Source organism: Natator depressus, chromosome 5 (assembly GCF_965152275.1).
Source record: "Natator depressus isolate rNatDep1 chromosome 5, rNatDep2.hap1, whole genome shotgun sequence".
NCBI classification, from domain to species: Eukaryota; Metazoa; Chordata; order Testudines; family Cheloniidae; genus Natator; species Natator depressus.
This window is the reverse complement of record NC_134238.1, coordinates 61,314,600-61,333,267: the sequence shown is the minus strand read 5'-3', so window position 1 is coordinate 61,333,267 and position 18,668 is coordinate 61,314,600. Positions and strand designations below refer to the sequence as shown.

Below are 18,668 nucleotides of genomic sequence, written 5' to 3'. Positions count from 1 at the left end.
CAAAACAGGGTAAAACTTCAGAGCCTACAAGTCAAATCAGTCCTATTTCTTGTTCAGCCAATCACTAAGAGAAACGGGTTTATGTACATTTACGGGAGATCATGCTGCCCACTTCTTAAGTTTGTCACCTGAAAGTGAGAACAGGCATTCGCATGGCACTGTTGTAGCTGGTGTCGCAAGATGTTTACGTGCCAGATGCACTAAAGATTCATATGCCTCTTCATGCTTCGGCTGTCATTCCAGAGGACATGCTTCCGTGCTGATGACGTGCATTTAAAAAAAATGTTAGTTAAATTTGTGACTGAACTCCTTGGGGAAGAATTGTACATCTCCTGCTCTGTTTTATCCGCATTCTGCCATAACAAGTAGTAGGACTGATTGGACTTTGTTTTATTTTTGAATGCAGGGATTTTTTGTACATAATTCTACATTGTAAGTTCAACTTTCATGATAAAGAGATTGCACTACAGTACTTGTATTAGGTGAACTGAAAAATACTGTTTCTTTTTTTTTACAGTACAAATATTTGTTATCCAAAATAAATATAAAGTGTGCACTGTACACTTTGTATTCTGTTATAACTGAAATCAGTATATTTGAAAATGTAGAAAACATCCACAAATATTTAAATAGTATTCTATTATTGTTTAACAGTGTGATTAATTGCTTCAAGAAGAACATTGAGAAATTGGAGGAGGGCTCAGAGAAAAGCCATAAGAACAATTAAAGGATTAGAAAGTATGTCTTATAGTGATGGACTCAAAGAGCTCAGTATATTTAGCTTAACAAAGAGAAGGTTAAGGGGTGACTTGATTACAGCCTATTAGTATCTAGATAGGGAACAAATATTTGATTGTGGGCTCTTCAGTCTATCAGAGAAAGGTATAACATGATCCAATGGCTGGAAGTTGAAGCTAGACAAATTCAGACTGGAAATAATGCACAAATTTTTAATCATGAGAATAATTATCCATTGCAATAATTCACCAAGGGTTTTGGTGGATTTTCCTTCACTGGAAATTTTAAAATCAAGAATGTATATTTTCTGAAAGAGATGCCCTAGTTCAAACAGGAATTAATTCAAGGAAGTCCTCTGGCCTGTGTTTATACAGGAGGTCAAACTAGATGATCACAATGGTACCTTGTGGCCTTATGATCTATAAATCTTTTTACTCACTACTTAATATGTCTAAATATTTGTCTAGTTTATGGGACACATTCATATTTTTATTATTAGTTGTATTGTGGTGCTGCCCAAAATGTGCTAGGTGCTGTACATCAATAAGAATACATACGCCCTGCCACTAAGAGTTTACAATTTAATAATATATACGATTTAATAATATATGAGAACTTGCTTGTTTGCCTTGGTATCCAGTAGCACTAAGCTTCCAACACATTGTCTCTTTCCAGGCTTTGCATGATCGAAAGTTTCCCGTTCCAAAACCATTTGACTACAATAGACATGCAGTAGTTATGGAACTTATTAGTGGTTACCCTCTGTAAGTATTATATGAAACACAAACTCCCATTTAAGACAAATTGAATACAGTAGCTATGATTTTGGAAATCTTAACTGAGGTACTTGCTCAGAGGCACTCTGATTCAGTAGTGTAGGTAAGAATGATAGCTGAATAGTTATGCAGAAGACAATGACTGCTTTTTTAGTCAGATAGGGGCTAATAGTTGCCCACCATTCTCCATGGAGTCAATTGATGCTCTGTAGCCCAGCCTGACTATAGTAACTGATTACCCTTGGAATCCAGGTTAGTTGGGAATGGAATTCCAGTTATGCTCCCCTCCTTTCTTCCTTCCCCATACAAATAAATGTACTGTTACCAATCTGTTTTAATTCCTTTTTACTGGATAAAGGAACATGTTTAAAAACCTCAAACAGTGTTGGCAAGTATCACAAGTAATGCCACTACCCAGATGAAGAGATTGAGAAGTGCAAAATTTTATACAAAGCAAGAAGTATTTCTCATCATCCAACTTTCTTTGCTTTAAGTATTGTAGTAAGTCCCGCTGAAACTGCATGTCAGTTTGATATTGGACACTATAGAATGGCTGATGACCATGAAGTCTCTTTAGGGTCATTTTTTCTTGTTTTACCAGTTACATCTGTGAGATTTTTTTTTTTTTTCTTCAAACAATTTGTTTATGCAGTTCACCAAAGACTGCAATGGGGCAGCTTACTGTCTGTGACAACTGCACTCTGTGAAAAGTGTCGTTCATGTTACTGTATGGTCTTCCCTTGGCTTCAGTTCATGCTCCCTTGTTCTTGTAATTGACTCTTGAGTAACTGCTCCCCACTTTCAATTTCAGAAAGAAATCTTTTCTTTTTTATGTCCAGATTTTTATGTTTCAGCAATAGTGCTGGAAGCAGGTAATCTTCAGTCAGGAGAGGTCATGTTGTGTCTAATTATTAAGTCATTTTGCGTTATCTGACACAATGATTTTTAAAACATTAAAATATTTTTAAAGTTTATATTTGAAAAGCTGATTTGATTTGTTTGCACAGCTAAACGCTTAAGGCCAATTTGGTAGTATTGGATATAGTCCAATATGACTTTTATACTTATCCTAGTATCGAAAGAAAATAAACTTCAGTTTTAGAAAAAAAACAGGTCACAGTCTAACATAAGGTAGGCATCTGAAGTGAGCTGTTAAATTTTGGTTTTGATTCCTTTTTGATTAAATTTAATTGAACAGTAATGAAAAGAAAATTCCTTTCAAATTTTCAGCACTTCCCCACCACCCACATTTATGAAGTGAATTTAGTGCAGTGAGAGGTGCTACAGGTGGAAGTTTTATCTTTAATTCCACAACAGATAAGGCATGGACAGCAGCACTACAAGCTTCACCACACTTCTCCATCATTATTTTGCAATTCTGCTCTGGAGAAAATACCATAAAGGATGAAAAAAATAGTTTATTTTTCATAATCAGTTATTCTTGGGTTTCATAAAAAGTCAGCCAAACAAGAGTGCCAAATGTAGAGACGGGTGGGGTTTATTTTGCAATGGAGTTGTGGTTTTTGCTTTAACTTTTCATTTTCTTATACCCTTAATAGTTTAGATTTTTTTTTTTAATGTTTTTAGGTGCCAAGTGCATCAAATAGAAGATCCTGCATCTGTGTACAGTGAGTTAATGGAACTAATTGTAAAACTTGCCAATCATGGTTTGATTCATGGAGATTTCAATGAATTCAATCTCTTATTGGACAGTGAGGACCAGGTTACCATGATTGATTTCCCACAGATGGTGTCAACATCTCATCCAAATGCTGAATGGTACATATTCAGTCTTACGGCATTTTCAAAATCAGTTTGGCCATTTGAGATTATTGTAATTTACTAGCACTGATTATTCATTCTTATGTATCCATTCTTAACTGTCTTCTAGCAATGTCATCTTGTACAACAAATAATGCCACAAAAATATACTCAGTTTTATTTATCCATGGACATAAATGTCAAGATTTAGAGTGCATACATGATTGGTTCTTGTACAGATTCTCAGGAAGCCAGGTCAAACTTCAGTTGACACTGTATGTTTCGTTTTTGTGTCTTTGAGTTTTCTCTTTTCAGCTATCTGGTAGCTTAATCACTGTTTACTAAAGTGGGGAAAAAAAGACAACAGGGATTTCCTTTCCAGAACAAATCTGGCTAATAGAAAATGAAGTTTGACAAAGCTGGAAGAATACCTCATTTTCTAAAATTCAGAAGAAATTTAAGATGTACTTATGTGGAAGGATTAATACACAGAAGCTATTGAAGCTATGATAGTGACAAATATGAAGTAGAACTTGAGATGTTTAGAAGTGTACCAAAATGCTTGTAGGTCTCAACTTTAATTCTGTGCAAAACAATCCTTTATTTTTCCAGGTATTTTGACAGAGATGTTAAATGTATTAGAGACTTTTTTAAGAAGCGTTTCAGCTATGAAAGTGAACTTTTCCCAACCTTCCAGGATATCAGGTGAGAAATGTAACTTGATGAGGGGTCTTATATTGATCAGTAAAGATGACAGGATGCTCTCTATACCAGTTTTATATTATGAGAACAAAATGTTCACAACTGGTTTTCAGTTGTACGCTGTTCAATTAGTGAGCTCCATGAAGTGTTTTGCTGGAGAATTGGGGGGACAGCCTTGCATCTGTCTTTTGTTTTTCCTTTTCATTTTAATATAGGATTGTCTTTATTCTTAATATCAGAAATGTCGGTGCTCAGTCCAGCCAAAATCGGTGTAGGGAACATCCTGAAACTTCACCCCCATTTTACATTTTATTACCATCAGGAAACCAATAATGCCTTTGTTCTTGTAGCTGGGAAGAGGGCTTTTCCAAGACCTGATACAAAAGGTGCTCCAAGACACATCACTGAGATGCCACAATAATACAGAACAGTATTTTTCTTACCCCTCAACCCAATTATTGCACTTGTGGGGCATTCCTTTATGTGGATTCATTTGGAATGGAGGTTTTTCAAGAAAGTTAGTAAATCATGGTCACTGCTTTTCTAAAGAACAAGTTTTTAAGGCCTCAGATAATGAAAACCACTGAAATAAAGTTCTATTCTGAAAAACTGTATAAAAATGACACCTGTTGTTCAACATTTCAGCTCATTGCCTATACTCAGTCATATCTGTTTACTTCAAAGTACATTTTTATTCCAGTAAGAACAACACAGCTATGAGAGTGTGAGCTGGTGGTCTCTGTACTGCTGCTGATTGGCAAGGCAGAGTTGTTTTCTAAGTTCCAAAGTTTTCAAATGGAAATTTGCTTTTTCAAGTTTCATGTCCTTTTTTAAAAGACAAAACAAAACCCTTATGAGTACATTTGATCTGGGAGATACTGAAATAATAAACCCTACCAGACTGTTTTCAGTCCCTTTTCTAAAGGGAACCACACTTTAACCAAAATATATAACTTTAGATAAGTGCAAAATTAGAGTGCTTCTAGATTTATGTAATGTAGTGTAATACACTTAAGTCAACGTTAAATCATAATTACACTTCAGTAGAAGTGTACGGACATTGTTCAGTCATATAGCTGTAAATGCTGAAATCATCTGAGCATGTGGTAACTTTTTATACAAATGGCATTGTACTTTTATCAGCCATATTCTGTCACTTGTACTCATATTAAGTTCAATGAGACTGTCTTATGTAAGGTTCTACTCAGCATGTGTAGTCCTTTAACACTGGCAGTTTAATGATAATGCACTTTGGTAGTCATTTCTTTAAAAAAAATTACTAAATTGATTTAATATGTCGAGGGGAAACAATTTATTTATGCTTCAATCTTCTTATTTTCTCTAGGAGAGAGTGCTCTCTTGATGTAGAGATTGCAGCAAGTGGCTACACAAAAGAAATGCAGGAGGATGATGAACTGCTTTACCCAGCAGGTCCTGATGAGGAGGATTATAAAACAGTGTTTACACAACTTGTAGACGATTTTGATGGGAAAGTAAATTTGTATACTGCAGCTGAAGAAAACAAAATAAATTTTACAGATGAATTGGAAGATGACACTGAAAGCAAATCCTCTAAAGTTTTGATGAATCGCAGTAAAGAAGTTGATATTACTGACAGTAGTAAAAAAGAACAAAGTTTAGATATGACTGAGTTCAGCCATGCTCTAGAAAAAGTTGAAGGGCAAATTATTGTAGGGAAAGCCAGTAATAATGCAGAGAGTTCTGCAGTTGATTTTTCTGAGGATGAAAAGAGAACTGAAAATACCACCAAAATTGAAGATCATATAGGTCAAGGAGAAGACCCTGCTGACAAAGAGTATGAAGATGAATGCCCTGATCTGGTTGACTTGTCAACATTAAACAGAGAATTCAGGCCTTTCAGGTATAGATCCATAATGACTGTTTTGGAAGGCTTCCATTTATTTTTTCTTTTCAGTAAATGAACCTCTTTCAGGTAGTTCAGCATGCACTGCTGTTCAGCCACCCATGCTTAAATTGAAAATATATTTCTAATCTTAGAGTGAACATATGCTACTTTCCTTTTGACCAGATGCTAGGTAACCTATTGATTAGTATTACGTTTGTGTTTTCTAGTGTGACAGATCAGTTGTCTTGCTCCAGGGTACAAAATGTAATAACTAGACTTGGGTGTCTGAGTTAGTTCCACTTACCTTCTATAGCTAGTGTACACTTTTCTATTGGATAAATATTTAAACTGTTTATACCAATGAAAAAGGGTTTTGTGTTAAAATACTACTCCACAATAACTTTTATAGTGAAGTTTGTAATTTAAACACTGTTTCTTGAAGTGAAATTATTCTAGTTAGCTGAGGAGCACAAACCCCCTGAGATCCAATCATAATAACTTAGCTATTTGTTGTTCTGGCTTTCAGTTCCTTGCCTGTCCATTTTAGAGATCAAAATTACCTCTATCCTAGGCCTTTGATGCATGGGCTCTATACCAGCAAAAAAAAAAAGATGGGCGGACAGGTGCATGTAATAGAATGAGTACACCAAGCAGTAGCCCCATTTCCTCTCCCCATCCACAGCCCACCCAGTCAGTTTTGAATGAAATGACTTGTTGTCTGGACAGCATGGCATAGGCATAAGGAAAACCTAATTAACTTATGTAGTGCGCATTACTAGCGAGGGAATTAGAAACATTAGAAACAGATATTGCATATGTCACTTTTTAAGCTAGGAAATGTTGCCATCATGGTTTGTTAGGGTTTTTTCTTTGGCACATACGGAATGAAAGTAGTGTTGTAGTGAAAACGTCGTTCTGCTACCTGCCATATTGGTTTACTTTGCTGACAGACAAGTTTTTAGTACTGTTGGCATTGTAAAGCCAATACAGTGATACAAGAAGCAAGCCTGCTTGTTTTTGGTTTGGTTTTTATTTGGCTTGTTTATTTTTTACATGTAAACTAAGCAAATTTGAAATGGAGATCATTGACTGAGCATAAATATAAAATATCACTGTCACTTTTAGTATTTTAGAACAACATTTTGGGCATTTAATATGTTCTTGGTTACATGTTACAAATCAGAACTGAAAAGCTTTAGAGGATATAAAATACCCGTCACGTTGAAGTCAAGTTAATATTGCAAAATGTAAATTTTCCTTGTTATGCAAATATTAAATTGTGTTGGAAATTTTCAGACTGTATCTGTAAAACTTATTAGAATATGGTGGATTGTAGCCAAAGGATATTTGTCTTGTCTTTTTGCTAGATGAAATAAAAATCCAATGTATATATTGTAGAGACGAAGAAAGTATGGTTCACATCAATGAACACAGAATGAGAACCTTAAGTACCACCTCCAGTGGCAGTTTTGGGAGCTGTTCAACAATTCCTCAGGTAACTAATGTGTATATATACATGCTTTCTAGTTTACATCTGTAGATTTTTAAAATTGTAAGATGCCAATGTTTTTCTGTTAAAACTGTCTTCCAACTGTAACTTGTGGGTCAGTCCAAATTAGTGTTATCGGATTTTGGTGTCTTCTGTGATTCCATGATCATGGAATTGTGTTCCAGAATCTAAGTTTTTATGTTGGTTTGTTGAAAGCCAAAAATGTGACACAGCCTTAAATATATTTAATTTTGTGTGGGGAAAACTATAGCGGATACTAGAATGGTTGCATTATTCATTTTCCTATTTAATTCAGTAAAACATTCAATTTTTACAATTTAAATACAATTGTCCAGACTTTCCTTCTGCTGTACCTGAATACTGCAAAGTTTACGGTCTTTGCCACAGAATAGAAGTGCAATTTGCTGTGGAGTACACAGGGCCCTGAGTATTTTATCCTCCTGATTGTAGAGGGAGGCAGAAAATCCAGAACAATTGTGAGACACTGCAAAACATGATTAATGTAACTTTAACCATATCAGCCATTTAAAGTGGAACTGTGCTCTTCAGAGGCTCTTTTTTTTTATTTTTTTAAATTGCCTCTAGCAACCTTGTGATCCATGGAGAAAGCATGATGTTCTTGTAGGCTTGTTTGTTCTATCATAATACATTTTTCAGCAGAGAGAATATTTAGATTGTGTATGTTCACTTGTGCCAGACAACAAACTTATAGGCCTTATTTGTGTGTGTGTATGTTTTGGGTTTTTTTTTTTTTTTTTTTTTTTTTTTTTTTTGGTTTTGTTTCATTTTTTGTCTTGGCAGCATATTCCTAAATTTGCAATCTCAGCTAGTGGAGATCAAGAGCATCAAAGATGGTGTGTACACTCTCTGGGGTGAAGGTTGCCACCCATTCCCAGCAGGCTGTTTTATAGCTTACGTATGAAATGGCACTGCCTGAACCCTGTGTACTTTCTAATCGAATTCAAAAGTTTAAAAGGGGCAAGTGTGATATGCGCCTGGAATGAATAATAGCTCTTTCCTGGGATGTCCAGGGGAAGGAGGAGAAAACAGGGCTGGTAATACCATTTTAACTAATCATGTTAACACCCCCCTTCCTCTCCCCCCCCGTCCCCCCCAAATGATGATTAGATCTCCAACACTTCCCAAAGATTTGTTTGCCACCAAGCTGTGCTCATCTTTGGTTGCAGCTGCCAGTTAGATGTCCGACAACTTAAGTTCAACTCCAGCATATGATACTCCTGGGGGAATTCTGCAACAAAAAATTAAAAATTGTGCACACAATATTTGAAAATTCTGCACAAGTCTGCTTATTTGATCTGTCAAAATAACACAATATTATCATGCCAGTTGCAATTATTTTGGTAATTTATTGTAGAATATGTCAGTGAGTCTGTCTGTAACAATAAAGACACCCCCCCCCCCCCCCAAAAAAAAAAAAAAAGGATTGTGGGGTGTTTTGTTTTGAGAAATAAATTTCTTATAAGGCAGATTAATGCAGAACTTTGAGTAATTCATTTAAATTACAATACAGAACTGGATTTCCTGCACCTGTCAAAAGTAGTGCAAAGGCTTAGGGGAGTCAGGGGTAATGAAGGAGCTAAGGGGGAGAGAAGGAGTGAACCTGGAGGTGGGTGGGAAAGGTTTTTTGGGGGGAGAGGGCAGGGGGGTTCATGCAACTGGGTTTTCTGGTGCCACAGCAGCTTCTGGTAGGCAAAAGGCAGAACTGCAGCACTTGTTGGGCAAAATGTATTTTATGTGGGAAAATACAAAATTATGTGGCACAGAAGAATTCTGCTTGTCTGCAGACGTGCAGAACTCCCCCAGGAATAATATGAACTCTTTTACATGTAAGCAACCACAAATGTATATGTTGGTAGGCCACTATCTAAGATACAATCAGTTTGTTCCCTTCTATTGTTAGCCAAACTTAAAAAATAAAAAATGGTTTGGGATGTAAAGTGAGAAGTACATTTAAAATAAGTCCAGAGGCAATTTGTCCTACCCACCTCCTCTCTTCCTAGAAATTTCTTTCGCACCTTTCCCTAAAACTTTGGCATTAAACCACTTCAGTACTGTAGATTTGACTCTCTGTGAAGAATGAGAATTTTTATAGCTGTATTTAATACCTTAACCCCATACTCAAATAAAAATAGTTTATCCTGGCTCCTTCTGCCATACTTTAAATAAATGCAAGCTCATTTTAGAAAGCTCGCTGAAGGAAAGGATGGCTAATACTCTGTACAAGTTAACATACCTTCTGCTGTACCAAATGAAGAAATAATTCGGTAATTTCTGCTGATACACCTCACTAGTAAAATAACCTTTCTATGGGTTAAAATCCTGTTATAGATGTAGATGCTTTCCTTTGCAAACCAGGTGAGATGGTTCAGTTTCCATTTCATTTGCAAATAGGAATAGGAAACAAACTCTGCAGATTATCTCTACACACTTTTAGGAATGTACTCTAACCCAAATATAGCATATGTCATGAATCAAAATGTCCAGAGGATTGTTGCAAAGTATTTATATCCCATAATAAGGGTACATATCCTAGGAATGTTTTGTTTAACAGTCAATATATGACTGACATAATTATTTTGGCGGACTTTTTCAATCTTGTTAGATTGTAGTTTGTGTATGAAGGACTTCACTTGTTTGAGGAACACTGTAGTAGTGATTTTGTCCTATTAACTGATGCTTTTGTTCCTGTGGAGCCTTGCTTTATACAAGAGCGCCTTCAAGTGGTTGTATTATTTCCAGAACATTTGCCTGTTTTTATTTAATTTTTTTATTATATTTTATCTATGTATATGAATGATTAATTTTGTATGTTGACTGTGTTTATTGGAGTAAATCTAGCCAAAAAGTATTTTCCAGAACTTAGAAGAAAATGCATTCTTAATCATTTTATATGCATAATAGTTGCCTGGAGTAAGAATTGTCACCTTTTATTGAAAACCTATTGTCAGTGCTAGAAGGAACTTCAGGATTAGAACCGTGTGCTAACAGGCAGCTATGACTCCTGTGATAGTTCAGGAATCCCTTAGCAAAAGGGATGGGCTGACAACACTACAGGCACAATCTCTAAATTCTTAGAAATGAATGCAATCTTGCAGGTAGGATTCCAAAAAGAGGGAGGCACTATTGAATCCAGACAGAAGAAACGAATACAGAACTTGAGATTTGAAAAACCACTTGGTGGCAGCAGCAACCTTAATATGGTTCTGGCTTTCCAAATAAGCTACATGTCTTCATGGAATTACGTTAGCATTGTGCTTGCAAAAGCAGGAACTCTTAATAAATCAACAGGCCCAGATGAGTTGTATCCATCGAATAATAAGAGTGCTCTGTGTTAAAATAGGCTTTATTTATTTATATGTAATTTGTATATAACATCAGGAATTTATATATAAACAATACAGCATATAATATGTACACATTTTGAAGAATGTCCAGTACAGAGATACTAAATTGATGAGCTATAGAAAATCCCAGCTATTTTAGGCTAAAACGTTTAATTACTTTGACATGGAGACTATGTGGGCATCTAACTGCACTCTCACAAACTTGACTAAGGATTTATTCAAAATGAGCCACCTGAGGAAAACTGGATTTTGCAAAATTTTAAAATAATAAAGCTTTGATCTATTCAGTCCAAAGCACTCAACCTAGTCATCAACCCTTAGCATGGTTATGATGAAAAGACTGAGATTTACTTGCTCAGGGCAAGTAGGCCAGTATATGCACTTCAGTCTGAGAAGGATTTTTTCCCTGGCAGTAGGGTCTGTGAGGGTGGTAGGGTCCCCCATTTCCCATCTGCCTGAATCACTTAAGCGTGAATTGTTAGGATCAGGTTTGCATATCCCACGTTACTACTGTCTTACAATTGCTGCATCATAGGAATTGGTGGACCTTTGTCATCTTTTCTGTTTTTTTGTCAGAGGAGACTGTGGAAGGTTAACATTCAAAGAAGTAGCATCTCAGTAGTATTGGATATGGTAACAGAAATGTATCTGACCAGGTATTTCCATTTACAAACTGCAGCTTCTGTTCTGTTTCATTATGCTTAGTCCAAGAACCAATTCTAGAGGAAGCTGGTATTGAGAAGAGGTAGTAGAAGTAAATGTGATGTTACAATTCACTTGTTGGATGTTGGTACTTATAAACCAACAGGAAAATACTTTCCATGGACCTGGGTAGCTCACATCAGTAGTAATTACTCATTTCGACTTGACCTGCAAGAGGAGACTCTCTGTATTCAGTGGAAAATGTTTGATGTCTGTGCATGACAGTAAATAGTTTTTGTGTGTAATCCACTTTTTAAAATTTGTTGTGCTTTGCTGCCTTTTTTGTGTTAATGCTGCAAAAGTTCTCTAGCTGTTTGTTTTGTGTACGTTGCCAGAAAAATCCTGTACTATTTTGAACCACAAGGGGGAGTAGTTTACTTTCAGATTTCTCCAAGTAACAAAATGTTAAATGGAATTGTTTGGGGGGGGGGGGAAATCAATAACTAAAAACAATTTTGTCCCTATTTTTATTGAGAATTTTTTGAAACTGAACTGCATTTTTTTTTCAACATCTTGAGGCTTGATGTGGAGTGCCCTAAATAGCCATGGAAATAAGGGTCACTTAGCATGTAAGGGATGGGGTGAGAAGGGGCTGTCTTCTGAAGTTCAAGTCCTGCACACAACCACCCTGGCAAATCATTCTCGTACTGACTATGAAGAGTTACAAAGGGATCGCATAAAACTGAGTCATGGGCAACAGAATGGCAGATGAAATTCTGTGATGATAGATGCAAAGTAATGCACATTGGAAAACGTAATCCGGACTATGCACAATGATAGCATCTAAATTAGCTGTTACCACTCAAGAAAAAAATCTTGGCATCATTGTGGATAATTTTCTGAAAACACCCACTCAATGTGCATCAGCAATCAAAAAAGCGAACAGTGTTAGGAACCATTCGGAATGGATAGGTAATAAGACAGGAAACTATCATCATGTCATTATATAAATCGATGGTATGCCCATACCTTGAGTACTGCTTGCAGTTCTGGTCGCCTCATCTGAAAAAAGTATATTAAAATTGGGGGGAAGTACAGAGACGGTCAACAAAAATGATTGGGGTTTGGAACATCTTCCATATGAAGAGAAATCAAAAAGATTTACTGTTCAGCATAGAAAAGAGACTAAGGGGATATGATGGAGATCTGTAAAATCGTGAATGGTGTGGAGAAAGTGAATAAAGAAATGTTATTTACCCCTTCAAATGACATAAGAACCAGAGGTTACCCATTGAAATTAATAGCAGGTTTAAAACAAATAAAAGGACGTACTACTTCACACAACACACAGTAAACCTGTGGGACTTGTTGCCATGGGATGTTTTGAAGGCCAAAATTATAACACTGTTAAAAATTAGATGAGTTCATGGAGGATAGGTCCATCAATGGCTAATAGATGGTCAGGGATGCAACCCTCGGTGTCCCTTAACCTCTGACTGCCAGACGGTGGGACTAAATGACAGGGGATGGATCACTCAATAAATTGCCCTTGTCTGTTCATTCCCTCTGAAGTATCTGGCACCGGCCACTGTCAAAAGACAGGATGCTGGGCTAGGTGGACCAACTAATTTTGTGTTTCAGTTCTGAAGGTAGAAAGTATGAGAGTGTTTTTATTTTTATTTTTCATGCTTTGTTTTTTCTCTCCTCCCCATCATGTGTTGAGCTTCTTTGTAGAAGAGCCTTTGCATTCTTTTATATAATGCTGAGGTTGAAAAAAAGTTAGGCTTCAACTGCAGGCTGTTTTCAGTTTATAAAATAGTTTGTTAAATAAAAAAGGTATATTCAATTTTTGGATTGTACTGTGAAAATCACGATGGAAGTAATTTTGTGCCAGTCGTAGCAGTAGCAGCTTACTTCTCTCTATGTGCTAGCTCATTTCTGCTGGCTTGCATGTTAAGGGGATGAAAGACAAGGCTGTGACATTCCCCACCCACGTCACGGGCCAGGTAATAAGTGATCCATAGAGGCTGTTTTCTCTCTCTCTCTCAACCCTCAATGTGGTCTGACTTTTGAACCATAATTGCTCTCTTCTAGTGTCATAAAGGCCCTAAATTAGGAAATGCAAAACCTAAAGTTACAATAACAACACTAAGCCCTGGTCTACACTAGAACTTTAGGTCGAATTTAGCAGCGTTAAATCGATGTAAACCTGCACCTGTCCACACGATGAAGCCCTTTTTTTCGACTTAAAGGGCTCTTAAAATCTATTTCCTTACTCCACCCCTGACAAGTGGATTAGCGCTTAAATCGGCCTTGCCGGGTCAAATTTGGGGTACTGTGGACACAATTCGACGGTATTGGCCTCCGGGAGCTATCACAGATGCTCCATTGTGACTGCTGTGGACAGCACTCTCAACTCAGACGCACGATTGTTTGCCGTTGCTCTGACGCAGGGAGGGGCGACTGACGACACAGCTTACAGGGTTGGCTTACAGGGAGCTAAAATCAACAAAGGGGGGTGGCTTTACATCAAGGAGTGTTTCAGGCAGGACTTCACGGAGGGTTCCAATAAGAAATGGTGCACCTAAGTTATTCTTCTTATTGGAACAAGGAGGTTAGTCTGGCCTCTGATTGATACATGGCTAGATTTACCTCGCTGCACCTTCTCTGTGAGTGACTGCAGTGTGACCTAGAGGAATGAGTCCCCTAGACAGGGGGCTGGGGGCGGGGGGTTGCAAATGAGTACAAAACAAATCTGGTCTATTTCTTGTTTTGATACACTCCATCTATCTTTTACATCTTTGGCTGGCAGCAGACGGTGCAGAAGGACTCAGGAAAAAAGGCGCGAAACGATTGTCTGCCCTTGCTTTCACGGAGGGAGGGTGGGAACGGGGGCCTGACGATATGTACCCAGAACCACCTGCAACAATGTTTTAGCCCCATCAGGCATTGGGATCTCAACCCAGAATTCCAATGGGCAGCGGAGACTGTGGGAACTGTGGGATAGCTACCCACAGTGCAACACTCCGGAAGTCAACTCTAGCCTCGGTACTGTGGAAGCACTCTGCCGAGTTAATGCACTTAATGCACTTAGAGCATTTTCTGTGGGGACACACACACTCGAATATATAAAACCGATTTCTAAAAAACCGCCTTCTATAAATTTGACCTAATTTTGTAGTGTAGACATACCCTAACTTAGCTAAATTTTACACTCTGTGCATTTTATGGAGTACATTTTACAGTAAAGATAGTAATTTATTTAGTTACACATTTAACAGGAACAGAACATACCACATGTGCAACACAATCTGGTTGATGGTTCTTTTGGGACGTCAACTTCTGTACTTCCTGAGCTGCTGTGGGGGTTTTGTTTTGTGTTTGAGTCTACACTAGAAGTGCTACATCGGCACAGCTGCAGCATGTCTGGTGAAGAAGCTCTATGTTGGCGGGAGAGCATCTCCCGCTGACAGCACTGGTGTGGACAGCGCTTAGGTCACTGTAACTTGTGTTGCTTCTAGGTAGCTTTTTCACACCAGTGAGCGATGTAAGTTATATCAACATAAGGGTTAGTATAGACCTGCCCTTTGTTTTTTTTGTTTTCAACTGGTCAGCCTTTTAGCCCTGAGTTTAGGTCCATGGATTATCCTTAGTTCATGCCTGCCTTTCACTGAAGTTTAGGCCAGTTTGGAAGGTTGTTTTGTTTCGATGAGATGTATGAAGTTTGCCTCCTGCAAGTTATCCCCACAGAATCAGCCACGCCTGTGGTTTTTGTCAAATTGGGTAAGGAGAAAGATGCATTATGATGTGTCAAAGGAGGAGAGGCTGCAATATACTGCTAAAATCTCAGTCGATGACTTGTTCCAGCATAATTTTTCAAATATTGCAACTTCTTTAACTATTCTCCCAACATCGATTAATTGTATTAGTCCCCACAATGAGATCTAGGTCCCCTTCTAGTTAATTCATTCTGAGGAATTAAGTGAAATGAGTTAGTTGAATTGTGCTAGTTCTCCACTACAGAGCAATCTGCAGCCAAAATCTACTAAGCTGTGGTTTGATTTTTGTGATGTGTAGCTATTGCCATCATGATGTCAAGTAGGACCTAGCATGAATAAATAATTGTGGATGGTATGTATCAAAGTACTAGAAAACGACTGCCTGTCTAGTTAAATGACAGTTACTGTTGCTGTTCAACTGACCATCTGTGGTAGAGGCTGTGCAAGACTCAAAAGAAGACATTCTCTAAACCCTTTGGATCTTTGTAAGAGCATATACCCTAAACTATGTTCGGTATCTTGCCTCTCTACAGGGGAACAACTGAAGGAAGAATTTCAAATCACTTCTGCATATAGGACTTTTTCAAAAAAAAAACAAGGGTGCCAGAAAATATAGCCACAAGCCAAATAACAAGTACACCGGGCCCTTGCTAGAATGCGGGATTTGGGATCCATGTGCGGTACTGCATTAACGCAGGGATTGTGTTCAAATGAATTGCAGTTAAATGTTGGGGTCCATGGCCGCGACCGCGTTATATACAAATTCGCGCTATGAAGTGAGTTGTAGCTCACAAAAGCTTATGCTCAAATAAATTGGTTAGTCTCTAAGGTGCCACAAGTCCTCCTTTTCTTTTTGCTATATAGACGCACATTCTAGCAAGGGTCCGGTGTACCAAGGACTTACAATATCCACAAGGTAACTTTTTTTCATTTAAAAAGACACAAAGTCTCCAGGCACCAAACATCACCTTCTTTTTTTTTTTTTTTTTTTTTTTTTTTTTTTAAATATCCGTGCATAAAGCACTTTCGGGTGGGAAAGCACTGTGTAAATATAAACTAGTATGTCCTAAAATGTTACGTGTCATATAAACAATACTGATGCTTGTGGTTTAATTATTTTTAGGAACTGGTGAAACAGAAGATAAAACGTCAGCTGACTAAACAACAGAAAGCTGCTCTGAGACGGCGGTTACAGAAAGGAGAGGCAAATGTTTATACCAAACAGCGTCGAGAAAATATGTTCAATATTAAGTCAACTTTGGATGCTGCTAGTTTCTGGAGCTAATGCATTATAACTTCCAATGGAGTATCAGTATTTTTGTCCATGATGCATAGATTACGTACTTGCTTTTTTGGAAATTGGAATGTTTATATCTATAGTCAATAAATTTCATTCTTGCTATTGTAGCCTTGTCTTTTTGTTTTGTAGTTTGAAACTGTTTGTAAAACTTATGATTGTACCTAATTTTTAAATTAGGGACTCCAATTAAGATAATTAAACTGGAATAATGACCTACAGTATCTCTTATAGGCACATTTTACTGTGGATGTTTAGTCTGAAAATTATCCGTGAAGTATTTCTTCTTAAAACATGTTTGCAATGAAAAGAAATTGACAACCAAAATTATTCAACGTGTCCCTGATTTATAAGCAGAGGTCTTTTGAAGAATCTGTATCACGTGCACCTGAAAACAGTCAGAAACAAAGTAGTTTTTCGCCCTTTGCAAGAATTTGGGTTTTGTACCTGTACAAAGATTAATAAACCGTAAGTTAATAAGAGATCTTTGAACCTAGCAACTCTCATTTATTTTACTCACTCCAAGGCTGCTTCTATAAATCTTGCCCGGAAAGATGAGTAATAAAAACGATGTTGCATAGGTCTGGCAGGCACTCAGACTCTGAATATGCCTGTTCAGTTGCCAATAAATACAACTCTAGCCTGTTCCAGATGATTCTGGAAACTATATATCAAAGAACATTACCATAACTTTCAGCACCTAATTTGCTCATGCATTTTGAAAACCTTGGGCAAACATAAACATCATCCTTCAAGCTAGTGGTTCTCAACCCCTGGGAGTCCACAAGCAGGCTTCAGGGATTCTGCCAACCAGGGCTGGCATTAGACTTGCCGGGGCCCAGGGCCCTGAGCCCTGCCACCTGGGTTTGAAGCCAAAGCCTGAGCAATTTAGCTTTGTGGGGCCCACTGCGGCATGAAGCCCCAGGCAGTTGCGCTGTTTGCTACCTCCTAACTGTGGCACTGGCTTTTATATGCAGAAAAACAGTTGTGGCAGAGGTGGGCAGTGGAGTTTTTTAGCATGGGGTGCGGGGTTCTCAGGAAGAAAGGTTGAGAACCCCTACTTTAAGCAAGCCTAATGCCGAGGCAAAAAAATATATATATATATATCTTTGATTTATGCGGGAAACCTTTAAGAGAACACTATAGTTTCTGTGGGAAAATCAGAAAGGTTAGCCTGAAAAGTCAAAGATAAAGTTACACTTTAAAATAAAACTAGAAAGAGTAGAAATACATTCACCCAAACAACCTTAACTCTTCTCACATTTTCCTTCGACCTTGCATCCCCACCCATGCATTGTCTGTAAGATAGAGACTGTCATAACCACACAGCTAAGGATAGCCTAGAATTCCTCCTTACCTGTAAGGGGTTAAGAAGCTCAAATAACCTGGTTGGCAGCTGACCGAATGGACTGATGGGGAAAGAAGATACTTTCAAATCTTGGGGGGGGGGGGGGGGGGGGAGGCTTTGTTGGTGTGTTCTCTGGGGAAAGCAGAGTAGCATCAGGTCAAAAAACTCCTTCTCCTATAAACCATCCTGTACAAGTCTCTGATAGTACAAAAAGAGTAAGTAAATAACGTAAAGCGCATTAGATTACCTTTTGTTTTCAACTTGTGAATTTTCCCTTTGCTAGAGGGAAGTTTATCCCAGTTTTTTGTAACTTTAAAGTTTTGCCTAGAGGGGAATCCTCTGTGGTTTGAATCTGATTAGCCTGTAAAGTATTTACCATCCTGATTTTTACAGAGGTGATTCTTTTACCTTTTCTTTTAAGAACCTGATTGATTTTTCATTGTTCTTAAGATCCAAGGGTTTGGGTCTGTGTTCACCTGTACCAATTGGTGAGGATATTATTCTCAAGCCGTCCCCAGGAAAGGGGGTGTAGGGCTTGGGGGAATAGGACTCTAAGCGGTCCTTTCCCTGGTTCTCTGTCTAAATCACTTGGTGGTGGCAGCATACTGTTCAAGGACAAGGCAGAATTTGTGCCTTGGGAAAGTTTTTAACCTAAGCTGGTAAAAAGAAGCTTAGGGGTCTTTCATGCGGGTCCCCACATCTGTACCCCAGAGTTCAGAGTGGGGAAGGAACCCTGACAGAGACCTTATGAAGGAGAATTTGATATGAATTTGAAATTTACAGTCTGTGGCTATAGACACCTTTAATGTACTTCCATAGTTTGTAAAGTCAAGAAACTCTTGATTATATGTTGGTTTTGTAAGCACGTCTGATACATACATAT

General features: G+C 37.8%; 1 protein-coding gene across 2 annotated transcripts in view; it reads left to right on the top strand.

The window, feature by feature from the left end:
- The window catches only part of RIOK2 (RIO kinase 2), a 32,496-nt gene extending 15,647 nt beyond the window's left edge, over positions 1 to 16,849 (top strand). Inside the window, exons 5-10 of one of the 2 annotated variants that reach the window (XM_074952895.1) lie at positions 1,414 to 1,502; positions 3,102 to 3,293; positions 3,888 to 3,980; positions 5,323 to 5,859; positions 7,243 to 7,339; positions 16,264 to 16,849. In XM_074952895.1, the coding sequence (XP_074808996.1) occupies positions 1,414 to 1,502; positions 3,102 to 3,293; positions 3,888 to 3,980; positions 5,323 to 5,859; positions 7,243 to 7,339; positions 16,264 to 16,425 (1,170 nt within the window). In that variant the 3' untranslated portion in view covers positions 16,426 to 16,849. Of the gene's footprint in view, positions 1 to 1,413; positions 1,503 to 3,101; positions 3,294 to 3,887; positions 3,981 to 5,322; positions 5,860 to 7,211; positions 7,341 to 16,263 lie in introns of those variants that run through there. The other variant, XM_074952896.1, reaches the window with a different exon arrangement.
- The last annotated feature ends 1,819 nt before the right edge of the window (positions 16,850 to 18,668 follow it).